The following is an 18316-nucleotide window of genomic DNA, read 5'->3' on the forward strand; positions in this document are numbered from 1 at the left end:
TTAAGTAATGGCTATGTTAAATTGGTATATCATTCAAACTTTTTTTCTTCCTTTTAAAGAATATTTATTTTAACAAGCCTGCAGCCAAACCATCACCTTCAAACTCTTCTATAAGCCTGCACAAGTAGAATAGAATATGAATAGAATACACCAAACCAGGTTGGAAGAGACCTTTGAGATCATCGTGTCCAACCCATCATCCAACACCATCAAATCTACTAATAGTGAAAGGAGAAAGTGTGCATACCGATTCACAACAGCTAGCTGGTTTCCGTCTGATCATCACTGATACGATGTTAATCTTAGTAGTAGGGATACTTTGATACTCTTGAATAACCCTTATTAAAGTGAGAGACTGACCATACAATTTCAGTATGAATGCAGTTAATTTTTTTCAGACCACAAAGCAGTCATTAGGTCCCTGACCAAGTTCTATTGTGGGCAATTACTTTCTGCCTTTATTTTCCCTGCAGTCCCAAAGACTGCATTAGTCTGCACAACTGCATGCTATTCCAGAGTACTGTGATTCCACTGCTGAACTTTCAGCAGCACAAAAACATGACTCACTAATTTGTAAATGCTTGTAAGTTAATTGAGCTGTGAGTTCTATGACTAATTCCACTACATATGGAGGTAACTTTTGTCTGTTTCAGCAGATAGAAGTCTAGAATTTTAGACTTTAGGCCTTTAAGAGAGCAGCTCCAGCTCCAATACTTGCACCTCTGGCAAGTCCCTTCGCGGAAGTTGCTGGTTTCTACTAAGGGATTCACAATACCCAGTTTACAGGGACATGGCATTACTTAAAACTTATTCTAAATTATGCAACAATGGAGAGCATAGATTTTCGCACACGTGTACATTATCCTCACTACGAGCGAACTCGTAGAGCAAGGCACAAACCAGGGGCTTACTTCTGTACAAACTCTCGCCAAAACACGTGCCTGTGCTTTCCCCTGCACTTCCTCACTGGAAACCGGTGTTACTACCGAATCGATACCGGGGCCGATAAAGCAGTCTTGACTATCTTCATACCAGCAGCAGTACAAAAAGCATAGCCCATAAGCATCTATACACGTACTGAACTCAAGACCATCCTACTGCCAACTCCCGTCACTTCACAGCGCTGCCAGCACGCCAGTTCACCGGAAGCCATTTTGTGCGTAACCGACAACAACAGGCGCCGGCGGAAGGTTGCGCTCATAACGACACGTCCCCTCCATCACAACCTGCCGCCATTTTATGGGATTTGAGCCGGTTTCTTTGCACCGCGCCGAGTTTCATCTTTTGACGTAGACGACAAAGCAAAACGAAAAGCGTAATCCCGCTCACGCCTCTCCACAAAATACCCAACGGGTCGGCTCACGATAAAATTGTGAGGGTTAAAGCAAACGTGGCTCGGCAGATGTATAATGATGTTAAAACGGCTAAAAGCATGTCCCTCGTCCCTCAGCTAAAGGAGATCGCTGCCTTGAACGCCGTTGTTATCCACGCGGAAAGGCAGAACAGACCTTTCCACCTCGCTGTAGAACGTACAACTCAAGAGCGCTCTTGTTCAGTGATGTGAGACAGTCGAAGCCACGCCCAGTGCGGCTGGGCTGGTACCGCCTCCTCCTCCCTGTTCCTGATGTCGGACTTGGGAGTCGCTGCTGTAGCTGGGAGCCCTCCGGTGCGTCCGGGTGCGTTACACCTTTTCATTTTCCCCTCACACCTTTCTTCCCACTGCGCTTTCAGTGCAGGCGCCCAACATCATGCATCGGGATTGAGTCACGCTCCCTGTCTAGGCCTGGGCCTCACCGAGGGACGGGCCGAGCCGGGTTTGGAGAGCCGGGCCGTCCGGCTCCCGCGGGGCGTTACTCGTGAGGAGAAACGAAACCCGGCGCTTCCCGTCAGTCCGAAACGCGTTTAACTTCGTCCGCGGAGTTTACGCTCGTTCATTTTCAAAGTGTGATCTGAAGTTCCCTGTTAGCTTGCGTAAACTCCCTGCGGTAAAAACAGCTGGGGGTTTTTTGTTTGTTGGGGATTTTTTTGTTGGGTTTTTTTTGTGTTGTTTTGTTTTGTTAGAAGACTGAAGTATTAAACCAGCGTATCTTTAAATAGAAATTATTGTGCTCGCTTCTAGTTTTCACGTAGAACAAACCTTTTAAGCCTGATAAGCAATGAAAAATGTGGAAGTTACTTTCGGTTTTCTCTGTTGTTGGTTTTTTTTTCCATAGTATCTTGTGCCAGATCTTTTATAGGGAAATATGAGAGTTGGGCAGCACGCTCCAAACAGTTCAACGTTTTGAAAAATTACAGTTTATGCAGTCTCCAAACGCATTTACCTTTGTGTGGTTTCAGCACCTCCTTCAAACAAAGCAGTGGGGAGGAAGCACAAAATACTGCCGCCTGTTCTCCCCCTCTAGCGTAGGGACTTCTGCATGAGCTCATTTTGTGAAACAAAGACCATTTTCAATCCAGAACTTCACCCTCTGATGTAATATCCTGATTTTGCTGCTGCCTAGATATTTCTGAAATGTTCAAGAAACAAATGCTGTCAGAAATTACAGTTACTGCAGAACTTGTTCAGTGTGAAATATTTCCCTTCTCTTGAAATATATTCCCTCTTGAGGCCTCCTGTGTTGACTTACCTTCGTTAGTATGTGACATTTCACTTTGCCTTGATTATCACATTGGTATTATTTTTATTGTGCAGCATTTGTGCCTATAACCATGAGAACAAGTGTCCAATGCATAATACTAAAGAGAAAACAATAAAATTGCCTGAGCCTTGTACACACATACCAAGTTTCTACTTGTTAATGCCAGCAGGGAGTAACTGGAGCCTTGCACATCTTTGTGTGTGAAGTTTTATTGTGTCATTTTCTGCCCCTTGGTGGAGACCAAAAATAAATAATGCCCTTCAGGTCTCATGGTGAATTCCATGTGGCTCAGATGTACTCAGATGGAATATACTTGGCTTGCCCTTGTGAGGGCTACAATTTATCTTCAGGTTGATCATAACACCTTTCCCCATGTAGGAGTGGAGATTGTAGAAGGTTAGATAGAATTTCCGTAGTTGGTGGCAGCAGAAATTGAGCATAGCATCCTACTTATTTTGTTAAAAACAAGGGTGGAGTTTTTTCTAGGCTTGGATTTTTATTTCAGTTTTCAGTATGATAAAACATGTACGTCACATGAAGAAAAAGGCAGTATGTGGCCTTTTTCTTCCAAAAATACCTTCAGACATAACCAGTTTGCATACTTAAGGTTGTGTGGCGCTTTGGTGGTTTTGATCATGGCAGATGGCAATCCTTAACCCCCTGGTAATTTGTTCATGCTAATATGTAAGAAAATCCACACATTCTGCACATTGCTGAATTCGTAGATAATTAATATTTTTAAATAAAACATTTTATATTGTGATGATTAATTAATTGAAGGCCCATGCAGTGGGTTAATGCTTTTGTCTGCAATACGTGGTTGCACTACCTCTTAGCTCCCAAAACTCTTAACTAAAACGTGTCTTGTGAGTTTTAGGGGAGAAAGGAGGGGAGGGTTGCTGGGAAGAGATCAGAACTTTAGACCTAAGTTGCAGTGGTAGATGTTCACAGAAAATCTTGAAACGCTTACCAGCAAGATGATGACTTTTGTTTCACTTCCTATGGAATTTACAGACTTGTGTTAAGATCATTTTACTTTTAAAAGCATTTCCATTTTTTTCTGATTGGCGTGACCTACCCAGTAATTCTTGTTCTATAAAGAACAGCTGGGAGAACTGAGAACAGGACGTGCATATTATGTTGGTGTTATAGTTGTAAGTGAAATACATCAGATGGGAGAGTTAACTGTGACTTTGTGCAGTAGATAACTGATTTAGTACTTTTTAATTCTCTCCAACAGAACTGCTTGTTTTAAAATGCGTATAGTTAAGAATGAAACCAGAGAGATGCTGTTGCGGACACGATCTTAATGTCATCTTGGCTTCCCGTTTAAAAAACAATAGGCTGGCATTTTTCAAGAAACAGCAATAAAGTGATGACCAGATGCCAGGTGCCAGCTGCCCTTATTTACCAGATCGAACAAGAACTGGATAAAGAAGAGGAAGAGATGATGGTTTTCCTGTGCCGAGACCTTGCTCCTGACTTGGCCACTGCAGAGCTTAGAGAGCTCTTAGTGGCTTTGAATGAGAGGGAGAAATTATCCTTTTTTGGCTTATCAGAGCTGTTGTACAGAATTAAGAGGTTTGACTTGCTGAGGAGGATCTTGAAGACTGAGAAAGCAACGGTGGAAGCTAACCTTGCCAGGGGTCTCAAGCTTGTCCCTGATTACAGGTAATACATATATGTCAGATTTCAAGGCTACTCTTGCACTGTTCAAAATGTGTGGGAGGTTTTAGTTTTTGGGGGGGCAGGGGGAGGCGTGTTTTTAATTTTTTATTTTTTTTTTAATAGGTGATGAAGGTAAAATCAGGGCATTGTATCTAGAGCTATAGTGAAAAGAATGTTTTGAGTTTAGTCCTGAAAACAAGCCTTAGCTGCTTACAAGTCATGGTATTAGAAACATCTGTGTCTAAGGAGCTTGTGTGTGTGTGTTAATCAGTAAAAGCGGTGATGTTTGTACAGTTCTAGATTAGTAGATAGAAGTGATGCTTTAGAGGAACACAATTAGAAATATTTTCTAGTTTGCTTTGAGCACATAGCTTTGTAGTACAGCTTTTATCAAGGGACATGTCTCTTAGTACTTCTTGCCCTGTAGTTTTAAGAGGCTTATGTTAAAAAGCTCCAGTTTATTTGAGAGACTTTAGAAAGAAATACATGTGCTCATAAGGAAGATTTTCCAGTGTTAACTTGACATGGCAATAAACTCCCTGTAACTGCTAGGTAAAAGATGTGTTCTGTTGTCTCTTTCTCTCACTTCATCTTTAATGAAGTAGTAAGGAGACTTCTGTTTTGCTAGCCATGGCTATTAATTACACAGTCAGTCTGAGTGATGCAGGTCCTGATTGACAAGAGTAGGTATTTTGTAACTGGATCGTGGAGCAAGGTAGACTTTCCCCCTGTTGTTTAATTGGGAATGGCACATTAAAACTAATGTGGGAGAAGCTGGGTGGTTGGGCAAGGATGGGATCTTGCTAGAAGCTAATCCTTTAGAAATGTCTCAACTTTATTTCAGGGTACTAATGGTAGAGATTAATGAGGATCTGGAAAAAGAAGATGTGGGTTCTCTAATTTTCCTACTCAGAGATTACACTCCTCGTATGAAAATGGCAAAAGACAAGGTATGGTTGTCTGCTGATCTCTGGAGCAGTGAGAGATTAAAGTGAAAAAGGAAGTAGCAAAAGAGGGGAGACAGTGCTGCAGGGGGGTTGTGAGACAGGAATAGATAAAAGTCAGGGAGTGGAGGAGGAGGAGTGGCTTCTATTTAATCTTTTTCAAATAAGGGAAAGAAGCATAAGAAATAGTAATAGGGAACAGTAGAGACTTGCTGTAATGAATGGTGTTAGCATGAACCTCAGGAGCAGAAGACATTAAGAAAGAAAATTCTCTTCAGTATTACCAACTGGAGAGTTCATGTACGAAGTATCTCAAACTAATAATTACATTAAATGTATCTTGATTGTGAAGTCACTTTCTATGGTTGTGTTCTGCTTCACTTGCAGAAGAACAATTTTAATTATACCTTTCTCTCTATATTTGCATTCTGAATATTTGTTCTAATTTCTTTGAGATAAAGCGATTCAGTAGAGAACGTTCAGAAAACACGATTACTATGCATAGAGGTCTGAAGATTTCTGTCTTTTTCCATTGATTTTTTCCTATCTTTAGCCAGAGAAAGAGAGAAGCCCTGCAAATTCCCCAAAGATTTTCATACCTCTTGCTTTGTGGCTTGTGAGGTGACATTCTAAGTGTCTGCCTTTCTAGCACCAAGGGAATGCAAAACTGTTTTCTCAAAAACTTTGATTTGTGTTTAAGAATATAACTTTCTAGTTTCCATTACTTCTATGATAATACCAAGAAATCTTTTATCTTCCAGATAGTTTTTTTTTTTTTAGCAATTCAGAAGTTATTGTCCTTAGTTCTTGAATATTACAACCTTTATGACCTCCCTGTGTTATTTTCTGGGTTACATTTTATTTACCATTAGAGAACAAATGACTGATAAAACTGTTCTGTCATCTGTTGCTATCCCAGAGTTTTCTAGCTCTTGTGATTGACCTGGAGAAACTAAATTTGGTGGCTCCTAATCAACTGGATTTGATAGAAGATTGTTTTCGAAATATTCGCCGGATAGACCTGATTAGGAAGATTCAGAAATACAAACACGAAGGTAAAATGCTGGTTTTGTACTGGTTACTCTTGATAGCAATGATCAGATGTGCTCATAGTGAAGATAAAATTATGAGTCAGAAGTCAGAGTATTTGCATGTTTCATAGATTCAGGATTTTTAAGCAGTTGATACATCATGGCGTATTTCTGTGTTTTTCTTACACTTTCAGCTTCAGTGTCCTCCATTCATTCTCAGCCACTATATATAAATGCACTTCAGGCATCTCTCCCTAATCTCAATCTGATTGATCCTCCTTATAATTCTGGGGTAAGTATACGGTAAATTAGATCCTTTATTTCTAATATTGCTAGGCATTGAAAGGGGGATTCACCTTTGCAGAGCCTAAGGAATGAGAGATTGCTTGTAACTAAAATATTACCTGGTTTATTCCTCTTAATTCTTCTTACTTGCAGGGTTTAGGATCTGATTTTAATCATTTGACTGAGAAAGATCCCTTTTAAAGAGCATCTGTGAATTTTCCTCTATTAGTTGGACATACAAAAGGTGTATCTTGAAAGTTTTTTCTACCATTCTGAGGAGTGAACAGTTCTGCTTTAACTGTCCTTTGCAAAACATACTTTTTTGTACTTCTGGAAAGTATTTTTTTAACTCTGAAAGCCAAAGGCTAAGGCTTTTTAAGGACAGCTTTTCAGATTATAGTGTTTTATTTTAATGAAAATACATCAGTGTGTGTACAGTCATCAACTTATACTGCATGCAGTATTCTTTATATTTGGGCTAGGTCTGATACTGTAATAGCATGACCTTACTTAAAGTCTTCAGCTAATTTAGCATTTCCTGCTAAATGTATTTGATTAAATTTTTTTTGTCATGGTAAGTAAATATGTATGTATAAAGCTTACATACAAGACACCAATGAAACAATTTGTCGTCATTAACAAAGTCACCTGCTGCCGCGGGTGCTTGGGCTGAGTCAGCGTCCCCTCCACTGCCAAAGGTGAACGTCATGGACTTTAATGTGAAGAAGCTGGCGGCTGACGCGGTGCCTTTTTGAGCCATGCTGTGCAGTTCACAGAAGAAAAACTTGGTCAAGCAGAAAAGACTGAACTGGATGCTCACCTGGAGAACCTTTTTTGAGGGCCAGTGGCATCGTGGCCTGCATCAGGAATAGTGTGGCCAGCAGGAGCAGGGAGGTCATTCTGCCCCTGTACACTGCACTGGTTAGGCCGCACCTCGAGTACTGTGTCCAGTTCTGGGCCCCTCAGTTTAGGAAGGATGTTGACTTGCTGGAACGAGTCCAGAGAAGGGCAACGAAGTTGGTGAGGAGTTTGGAACACAAGCCCTATGAGGAAAGACTGAGGGAGCTGGGATTGCTTAGCCTGGAGAAGAGGAGACTCAGGGGTGACCTTATCACTCTCTACAACTACCTGAAGGGAGGTTGTAGACAGGCGGATGATGGTCTCTTCTCCCAGGCAGCCAGTACCAGAACAAGAGGACACAGTCTCAGGCTGCACCAGGGGAGGTTTAGGTTGGATGTTAGGAAGAAGTTTTATACAGAAAGAGTGATTGCCCATTGGAATGTGCTGCCCAAGGAGGTGGTGGAGTCACCGTCATTGGAGGTTTTCAGGAGGAGACTTGATGGGGTGCTTGGTGCCATGGGTTAGTTGTTTAGGTGGGCTGGACTGGTTGATGGGTTGGACATGATGATCTTGAAGGTCTCTTCCAACCCGGTTTGGTTTATTCTAAATAAATGGTTTATTCTATTCATAATGCCTTTGTTTTCCAGACTACTAATGGGAATGTTTGCACTGGCTTTCCATATTATGATAGTATTGTTACAATTGTCTCAGTGAAAGTTCCTCTCTGTTACTCTGCAGGAAACAAAATTCATATCTTCAGAGGTGTTCTTGGTTTACTATTTTAGAGAATAAGCTTTTTTTTACTGTTTGTGGCAAGCTGAATCTTTTTTTTCCTGAGGGTTTCAGGTGTTTATTTGTTTGTGGTCTTGGCAGGTTTTTTCACTTTTTATTTTGCAATTGCCATTAGCTGATAACTGTGAATCTGAAATATGTCATCCTTTTTATTGAGGAAGAAAAATACTTTTGTGTTATATTTTGAGGTACATGACTATTGATTATTGAAGGAGAGAGGGGAAATTAACATTTTTCTTCATTTTTAGATCCAGAATGTGAACAAAGAAGAATCACAAACTGGACAAAGTCTTATTCTGGGTAAGAACATTTTATCTGAATTTTTATAATCTGAAAGAGCCAAATTATGAATTTCATTGTATCAAAAAGACTAGTTGTGTTTATAGCTAATCCAGGTGATAACACCAGGATCAGGGAGTATTTGGTACCTCTGAAAACTGAGCCTTGCCTTATTGTTTGTTTTTTTATTTGCTTTACATGTGTGGCCAGAACTTTATTGAAACTTCTGTGGGCTTTCACTATTACAACTTTTTAACATAATAAATAGTTTATTAATCAAATTATGAGAAAAAATGACTAACCAGCTCTGGAGGCCTATGTAGTGCAACTGTGCCCATTAAGTCTTGAATAGGAAGTTTTTGCATCAATTAAATGGTGAACTCTCCATCAGGCCAGCCAGGAAGTTTTGCAGTGAGTTCCAGGTTCTTACCATGTGTGCTATGTGTTCTTTCTGGAAACCCTCTCAAATATGGTGATTTTCAAAGGAATACTTGGCTGAATGCTCTCAGTGTAGGACAGATTGTTCATTAATTCTTGTCACAAGCAATATAGAATGCAATCCAAGTAACAGAGGTGAAAATTGGGTTGGGTTTGGTTTTTTAACTTCAGTAGCATATAAAGAAACTTAAGAGGTTCAGATGAGTGAAAGCTTGGCTGAAGTAAATAGGTTCATTGGATCATAGAATGGAAGGGAGACCTTAAAGATCATCTACTTCCAACCCCCCTGCTATGGACAGGGACACCTTCCACTAGAATGGGTTGCTCAAAGCTGCATCCAGCCTGGTTTTCAGCACTTCCAGGAGTGGGGCAGTTAAAGTGCCTCTTTAACTGATTTGTTATCAAATAAATGTCATTGGTACATACATACTTAGATTACTTACGTATGTTTTAACTATAGCAGAACCAGTCCGCATGTCTATTCAGGAATCGGGACCAGTGTCACATAAGGTATGTGCTTGTGCATAGTTTTGCATGTAAATGTAATACAAACCGCTGCAGATATTTACCTTAGTTTGTGTTTGAGATTTCCTTAAATTGCATGCAAACAGAAAAATGTGTACATCCATATCTTCCTCAGCTGTAAACAGGTTCTATGAATTGCTTTTGCAGAACACATTCTTAGTATAAAATATTTGCTGCTACTCTGAAGCAGCAGTGTGGAAAATGCATGTACATATCACAGGACTGGTGTATTTCTTAGTGGAGGTTAAGTCAAAATCTGTTGGAAGTCTGGCCTCTTGCCATCTGCATTAGAAATTGCAGGGCTTCTTAGCAGGCAGTAAATTTTGTTCTTTATTCTCTTTCCAACACTTGCTCTGCAGGTAGAATACAGATGGGCAGATGGGCTTTAGGTATTAGTGATAAGAATGGACTACTGCTATTTTCACTAGCTGTCCTATAGGTCAGGAACTAGGTGACTGTAGTCTTTCTTAAGAGGAGAGAAATGGTGATAGAAGGCATTACAGATTATCAGGAACAAGGAGATTGTTCCACTAAATAAAGCAATAAATGTTTTGATGAGCAGTGCTTGATTGCACACTTGAAGAACACAAAGGTTCTCTACATTTATTTCATGGGCAGTATGAAGTTGGTCTCTTCCAACCTGGTTTTTTATTATTGTTATTGTTATTAGTTTATAGCTCCCAACATCTCAGGAGTTGTTACACTTAATGGAAGTACTATTGCTGTTGTACACCAGGCCTTTAAAAAGGCTCTATATCCCATCCTGCTTTGGGTTTTGGTGGGGGGATTTTTTGTTAACATTTGAAGATCTATCTGTACAGAGTTAAGATTCAGTTTCAAATTTGGTTCTCTCATTTCTGGTACTGCCTTGTCATTTAAGGATCATTATAGTAATAAGATTTCATAGTACAAGGATACAAAAATTAAACTTCTACTAGAAATGGTGAAAAAAAAAAATCTTTAGTCCACATTTTCTGATTTTCTGATTCTGATTATCTTTAGATAAAAGATACTACATCTCAGTAGAGAGACTTCTGCTAGCTACTCTATGGAAAAAAAAACTGAATAGATTTGAGGTGGTTAAATGTGAGAAAAGAATCAAGTCATTACGTTGACAGAGTGACATTAACTTACTTGTTCCTCAGGTGAATGAAGATCAGTACAGAATGCAAAGTCAGCCTTTAGGAATATGCCTGATCATAGACTGTATTGGCAATGACACGGGTAAGTCTCTGAAACTGCAGTTTAATGAAACTGCTACATTCCCTCTTGGTCTAGTTAAAAAAAAGCTAATAATTCACATGTAGAATTCAACGTAGTCAGTGTCATGGTTAAAATGTGGGGGTTTCCTGATTGCTTTTGTGGAATCAAAAAATTAGATCATTGCATAAGCAAAAAAACCAAACAAACAAAAGAAACACTCTCTAACAATTGTAACACATGAGGTTAAAAAAAAAATAAAATTGAGTATTTGTAGCCAGTTCTGTAGTAGGCTAGGAGATGTAGGGGAAGGAAAGGGGTTTTGGGCCTGTCTCTTCTCTTAACTGATGGCCCAGCAGATGAGCCAGCTTAGAATTATTGATGCAGCTGTTGAAGAACAGTGGATGCAGAGAACAGATAAACAAAAACTAACATTTTATGGATGCTTGCCAGTAGTGTTTTAGGTAAATGATATGTTGACAAAATGAAAAAATCAATGCATGTGCTCTTCATGAGCTCATATGGTTATTTCATTACTTGCAGAAGAACAGAAAGTGTAAAAATGGTGGAAAAGTTTGCTGACTGGAAAGGACAAAATAGGTTACATCTTTAGCATCTGGCGTGTCAGATACACTTACAAATCATGACTGCTGCTGTTGTGCCAAAACCACCTGAAGCAAGTCTTGGTGTGCCTTGGTTTCCATGAGTATCTGCACTGGATACAGAAACAATTAAACTATGTGTATGGTTAAAATGCTTAATGTCATCAGGATTTTAATGTGATAGAAAGGAAGACTTTCACTGAAATACAGTATTGTGGTAGTGAGGTTCAGGAGAGACAGGACAAACAGCATTGCTTAATGTAGTTTGTTAGAAAGGCAGTCATTATATTTGTGTCATGCTACTTCTGAAGACTGAAGGATGAGAAGAGGGGAGAGTGTTAGGATGCTGTGGTGTGCATTAGTCTAGCTATCCCATGATCTGAACAATTGAAAATGCCTGGTGTAAACAACATGAATTCATCAGATGCAGATAAAATTCAAACTGAAATGCATCTTGCTGGTTTGTAAATAGCTACTTTTGACTTTTCTATTTGAAAGTCAGTTTTTATCCTTACTTTGTAAACAAGGGGAGAAAAGGGTTATTTTGTATGTAGCATGAAAATGTTCCGAAGTCAATGAAGGTTTATTGGGAGATGATTGCTGATGGAGAAATAGATGTTTTCCGTTCTTAGGTTTCAGCATGTAATGCTGTGTTCTGTCTTGCTTTAAAGTAACGTAGCTGTATCCAAAGCTTAACCATGTGTAATTTTTGATCCATTGTTAAACTAAGGTATCAGCTCTAAATTTGTTGGTTGGTTTTGGTTTTTAGAGGTTTTTTTGTTCTTCAGTTGTGACATTTGGCCTGTGCACATGGTCTAAGGTGATGCCAGGTTTTGTATCTTTGTGTGTGTACCTGCTACCTAGATAATTACAGAAGCACTCTGGTTGCTGTAACTCCAGATTTGCTTGTCTGCTACCGCCCTCTAATGTATGTATGTATGTAGCTGCTGAACAGTAAAAATGCTGAATCTTCCATTTGAATTTTGAGAACATGCTATATTGCCTAAAGTAGAGGGGATTTTCCTTTCTATTTCTAAATAATAAAATGTCTCTCAATTTTTAAAATTATTTTACAAAACTTAATCAAACAGAACTGGAATGAAATTCTGTAGTTCCTCTTTATCACCTCACTCCAGTGTAGAGTTTATATCTACTTTTTGAGAACAGTGTGGTAGTACAGCTCCCAGTTGCCTGCCAGTTACTTCTGAAATAGCCTCTGCTAGTTAGGCATTGCTAAACTTTCAAAGTCAAGGAACAGTCTAGTTTCATCTGTAAGGCATTTTACAGAAACATGGCACTTGACATTTCCTACCATATCAGAAACTGTGCGTGTTCAATGTATATGTAGTTTATACTAAAGATAAAATGCTACAGATATGAGTCATAATGGTAGCTTGTGGTTCCCTGAACACTTAGGAAATACCCATGGTTTTAAAGACTATGTATCTGGTTTCACTCCTATATTCATAAACACCTAAAGTAGTTAGAGTGCAGCACATTTTGTTGCAGTATAGGTTAACATAAATACAATAGCGTTAAATCCTGGTTTTCTTTCTTGAATTTCTAAGACATTTGAAAGAGTCATCACTTAAAGTCCATTTTATATAATAGGAAGCATAAATGACTGGAGCAGGCTTCTTTGGACTGATAAAAAGGAGCCTCTGTATTTCCTTATACAGTTCTCTGTAATAAACATTCAGAGTAATTTCAGCAAAAAGCAACGGACTTCCCATTCTATCCAGATCACTCCTCATTATTGCAAGAATGTTCTGTGTAAAGCATTTTCTAATGTTTTCTCTTGCCTGGTATTTTATGTGCTAGGAGTTTGGGACACTGACTGTAGATGAAAGCATGCAGGTGTCTGTGGAATTTGGAACAGATCATATACCACGTAATACTGTCTTTGCTGTTATGAAGTACATAACTCATGTTAAAGACAACACGCCTATAGCACTATAAGCATGTAATGTACTGTGATCAAGTTCTCCCACTTTTTTAATTATTGAGATGAAATAAATGTCTTGTTCCCAATAGGGACTTGAGACTGAGCCTTGATGTGCTGTTACTTAATTACATCCTGCTTTTTTCAGATATGTTGGAAGAGACCTTCAGGGCCTTAGGCTATGACGTTCATTGTCACAGATACTTAAACATGAACATCATGAATCAAACATTGCTTGAAGTTGCAAGGTTGCAGAAGCACAGAAGTTGTGACAGCTTCATTTGCATACTGGTCAGCCGTGGAAGTCCTCAGAGCATCTTCTGTACAGACCATACCTTTTCTGGATTCCCTCTGGAGCAAATAAAGAAATACTTTACAGCAGACTCATGTCCTGAACTCCTAGGAAAACCAAAGCTTTTTTTTATTCAGAGCTACATTGTGCCAGAAAATGAGCAAGAATATACTAGTCTTTTGGAAGTAGATGGAAATTATGAGAAAATCATTGCTAATGCAAAAATCCCTTCAAAAGTCACTATCCCCCAAGTAGCAGACATCTTTTGGAGTCAGTGCAAGGTGGATGTATGTACACTACAAAAATCTCCAAGTTCATCCTCATACTATCTGCGTTGTCTGTCTGATCTACTCCGCAATCCTCATAAAAGGTAATGTATCAAAAAACAAACAAAACAACAACAAAATAAAAAATAATGGTTTTCCTATGACAACCTGCTGTCTTAGAGAAACATTAAGTTTCATCATGTCTGGTCCTGAAAAGTGTTGTCTTGCTGTGTCATAGCTTAAAAGAGAAGTATATCTGATCCTGAAACAATAGCAAGGGAAGGTAGTTTAAAGTATAAATGAAGCTTCTGATTCCGGAGAGTAAAATTTAATTGTATATTGGCACTGGGGCTTGCAAAGTGAGAAGGGAAGAACCTTTCCTGGCTAATGTGCTTTAGAGAGGATTGGAAGTCTTCAAGATAATAAGGCACACATGAGGCTTCTGACAAACTGAGAATTGCCTTTTATCATTAAGAAGAGCTCCACTTGCAAATATAAAAATTTCAGGGTAAAGGCCTTTGAGAGGGAAGGGGTGCATCCTAATTAATCCATATTCAGGGAGCCACTAGATCACCAATTTGTAATCTTGACTTTAAACTATCAAAAAATTTTATCTAAAGAGATTACCAAAAAAAGATGAGCAAAAGTCAGATACATTTGGATATTAATTTACCAGCAGAGGTTTTCTTTGTACAATCGATCTAACAGGGAGTTAGCTACTGTTTTTAAGGTAATTGCGGGGTTAGCGTTTAGTACCTTTCTACAGACCCTAAAGCCTTGTAAGGAAATCACAGATTATTGTGTCAGCATAACCAGGATCAGCACGGTGATTTGGGCTGTAACAGGTTGTCTCCAAAATGCATTTTCAGCCTTGGGGTTTAGAGATGTAACCTCTGTAAGAGAGACTGAAATTTGATTCCTTGGTGAGTCTAAAGTTGTCTTCTATCCTGGATTCTTAAATGTTGTCTTGTTCATTCTCTAATAGAAAGCTTTTACTTTTGTTGCTGCAGGAAACTCTCTATATTAGATATCCATACGGAACTGAACAGAAGAGTCTATGAATGGAATAAGACCACTGACCCAAGTCAACAGTACTCACTTCTGCTCCAGCACACACTGAGGAAGAAACTTTTTCTTTCTCCTGTCTAACTGCTGCTGGAAAGGACATGTCTGAATTAGCTACTAAGAAACACAAAATATGATCCAGTTTCGCACATACTTTATGCATTGCTATTGCACATACATCTAAAACACCTATTGCTTCCAAACCTAGGGATTTAGAAGTATTTTGTTATGTTAAGGCACTAGATACTGTATTTCAATACAGAAGGCAGCTATCATAGAGCACTGCCACAGATCATACAACCAAATACAACAGGTAAAGAGGGTGGAAGGAGCTCTGTGTAGCTATTGGGTTTTTCAGCGGGTTGTGGTTTTGTTTCAATCATTGTTTTTATCAGTACATTGATCTAGGTTCTTCTGTTGATAAATATAAGTCAGTGCAAATCACTGAAATTCACTGGCTACTTTCCCCAGCAACTAATAATAATGGAAAATGTGTCAGAATTCGTAAGTTGTCATTTGTATGCCTCCACAGACCAGCAAAACAGGAGGAGGAGTATCTTCTAAATAATATGGATTCCATCTGCCTGCTGCATTAGAGGTTGTGATTCACCCAGAACCCTGTGTCATCAGTACTGTCCACTGCACACAAGGGTTATATGTTAATAAATGAGAGTGCCACGTTTTGTGCTGGTTTTCACTGATACAAAAATGAGTCTACACGTAGCAGGCCTTTATAGTGATCTACCACAGAATTCAAAAAAACAGATGAGATTTTGATAGATGGTTTATGGAAGCATTCACACTTTCTGCACTAGGCATAGTTGTAGAAGTACACTTTATTGTATTTGAATCTAGATGTTGTATAGCAGCCACTGGCACTTAAGACCAGATTAAATTAAATAATGCCATTGAAATTTTTTTGTCACTGAATTTATGGCATTCTCTTCCCTCATAACATAGGGTGCTTGCAAACTTCTAATACTAATACAGTCTTCTGCCCTGGAAAACAATCAAGGCCTTGGTGTGATTGCTTGGTTTCTTATGTAGCTACACCATATATCCTCCTGGCACGCATTCCATGCAATTAAAAATGAAAGGAGTTTTGCTTGTATAGGGTATATTAGTTCCTTGAACAATTAGAGTGCAAAAAGGTATTTTTTTTTTCTAGTATAGCTACATTGTATTTGAGCAAAAAGCAGATATGCTTACATACTTCGCCAGCAATGCTTTTCATTGTAGGCAAAGCTTAACAGGCAGCTATCCTAATGATACTATACAGTGTATACCATCAGTAATGTATTGATAATAATTAGGAGGGCTTGGCCAGTAAACTTTTCTTTGCAGTGGTGACTTTTTTCATTCCTTGATAATATGTTGTGCTTGGGTGTTGGCTTGACATTGTTTTTATGAACTGTCTTTTTTAAACCAGACTTAAGTTTTATTCAGAAAACCATTTTCAAATAGCTTCTATGACTGAAAGTAAAAATCACCTTTATTTGGCAAAAAAGTACATACTGAACTCTGAAAGTGCTCAGGAGTCCTTCCTTGTTACGTGATACAGACCCAGTCTCTTCGTGGCTTAAGAAGTTCTTAAACTGCTGATTGATGAGAATTGTTAAGAATATACAAAGAGGAGATACCCACTGAATGAGTTTTAGGTTATAGTCTTAATCCATATAAAATGTTGATATTAACATATATTGGTATGTTATTGATATTAACTTATATTGATAATTGCATTTTTATAATATATAAAGTATATTTTATATCATTATTACTCAATCTTCACTATTTTCTATTTTTTATTCAGGCTCATATCATAGTATCAGTCAGGGTTGGAAGGGACCACAAGGATCATCTAGTTCCAACCCCCCTGCCATGGGCAGGGACACCCCACACTAGATCAGGCTGGACAGAGCCTCATCCAGCCTGGTCTTAAACACCTCCAGGGACTGGAGCCTCAACCACCTCCCTGGACAACCCATTCCTTTTGCATGCTAGCACTAGAAAGTTCTATGCACAATTGTGACCAGGAGAAGTTTTTCCACAATTTAAAAAAATAATTCACCAGTATTGCAAATTTGTGCATTCCATACTTTTCTCTTTCCACTTCACAAGCTATAGAAGTGTCTTCCTTCATATAAAAATATATGGAAACTTTTTAATAGCTTTGAACTGGGAAATGCAGCTCAAATTTGTATATCAAATTCTGAGTACATGTGCTGTTTTTGCTACTGTAATTCTATGTAAGCACAGGTATGAGAGGAAAAACAGAAAATAATTCAGACATTTTTCTAAAAGCTCATTCTATATGAGCACTATAGTGAAATTAGGAAATCACTTTCATGATGTTATAGGTGTGGAAACAAATTAGCGTAGTGGGGTAGGACATCCTTTCAGTTCACTATTTTCTAAGAAAGGGCCAATTGAACTGATTCTTTTCTTCAACTAGTGATGTGCTGCTTTTGGCTTCAAAAATACTTAGGTCTTACAATCACATTCATGTGTATTCCATATGTTGAAGTAGAGAATTTGCTGCACTGGGTGATAGGTAATAAAAATAGTATTAATTTCTAACTCTGAAAATAATCAACTATCTGACAATAAAATAAAGCTCCAGTATAATTTTGAAACTCTACCTTGCTTATGTTTTATGGAGTAAGAGAAGGGTGTATTTTGAATCTTAGAAGTTACTTCTTGGAGTGGCTGGTAAATGAAACCAATGGTGAAACAAGTATGTTTTATACGGTTGTAGAAATGTGATTCCTAGTTATCATATGTGGTGATGATAAATGATGTGATATTAATAAATATGATGTTTTTCACAAATTAACTTAATTTTTCCCATTTCCCTTACTAGCTTTTGCATGGGATGAGCACTCCTGCTGCCCTAGACAACCAAAACCGGGGAGAATGGAACCAAGAGAAGGCAGAGATGTGGGGAAGACATATGAAAATTCCAAGCAGGATCAAAAAGGGGAACAGTAGGGAGAACCAAGAGACCAACTAGTGAAAAGACAGTTTGAGGAGAAATGCATCAATATTGGAAGGAGAAAGAAGAAAACAGGAGAAAAGGGAGAAAGGAACTATAATAGTGGCTTTCTGATTACTGAAATAGAAATGTCTTGTACGTCTGTATGTGCTGTATATACAGAAGAGGGAAAATGGAATTAGCAGAATATAGATAATGCTTTTCAGTGTCTCGGGTGTCTGCGGAAATGTTGAATGCCCCTGCTCAAGGCAGGCTGTGCTTGCCATCCTCCTCCTGCTCTTACTGCAGTAGGTGTGTGGAGGAGACGGATGCGCGTTAAAACGGCATTGAAACCGAGCACTACTGCCAACATTCCTGTCAGCGAAAAAAAATAAATGCCAAAGCCGTTCGGGATTTCTTTGCGATGTAGCCTTCTTGAAAAGGGCCTAAAGGCAAAACCGAAAAATGTTACTGGTCACTTCTATTTCGTCCTGGGTGCGCTGTCGGTTTCCTTTTTTGATTACCTAGTAAAGCGCT

The 18316-nt window shown here is 38.8% G+C and overlaps 1 protein-coding gene across 3 annotated transcripts; it reads left to right on the top strand.

Moving 5' to 3' along the window:
• The first annotated feature begins 594 nt into the window (after positions 1-594).
• Positions 595-18225, top strand: CFLAR (CASP8 and FADD like apoptosis regulator). 3 transcript variants are annotated; one of them, XR_010987344.1, is made up of 11 exons: positions 595-1676; positions 3880-4310; positions 5152-5257; positions 6171-6306; positions 6477-6574; positions 8448-8499; positions 9377-9426; positions 10587-10665; positions 13334-13847; positions 14754-15121; positions 17669-18225. XR_010987344.1 is itself a non-coding variant. In XM_068138261.1 (10 exons), exons 2-10 carry the CDS (start codon positions 4015-4017, stop codon positions 14890-14892), a joined length of 1470 nt encoding a protein of 489 aa, XP_067994362.1. In that variant the 5' UTR covers positions 595-1676; positions 3880-4014; the 3' UTR covers positions 14893-17628. The 3 variants fall into 3 exon arrangements, 2 of the variants coding, with proteins under 2 accessions (XP_067994362.1, XP_067994363.1); XM_068138261.1 differs by lacking the exon at positions 17669-18225 and having other exon boundaries at positions 14754-17628; XM_068138262.1 differs by lacking the exons at positions 595-1676; positions 17669-18225 and adding an exon at positions 1699-1985 and having other exon boundaries at positions 14754-17628.
• Positions 18226-18316: the final 91 nt, after the last annotated feature.

This window comes from Melanerpes formicivorus, unplaced genomic scaffold (assembly GCF_026170545.1).
Source record: "Melanerpes formicivorus ecotype bairdi unplaced genomic scaffold, bMelFor1.0.p_v2 SCAF_5, whole genome shotgun sequence".
In the NCBI taxonomy this organism is placed as follows: domain Eukaryota; kingdom Metazoa; phylum Chordata; class Aves; order Piciformes; family Picidae; genus Melanerpes; species Melanerpes formicivorus.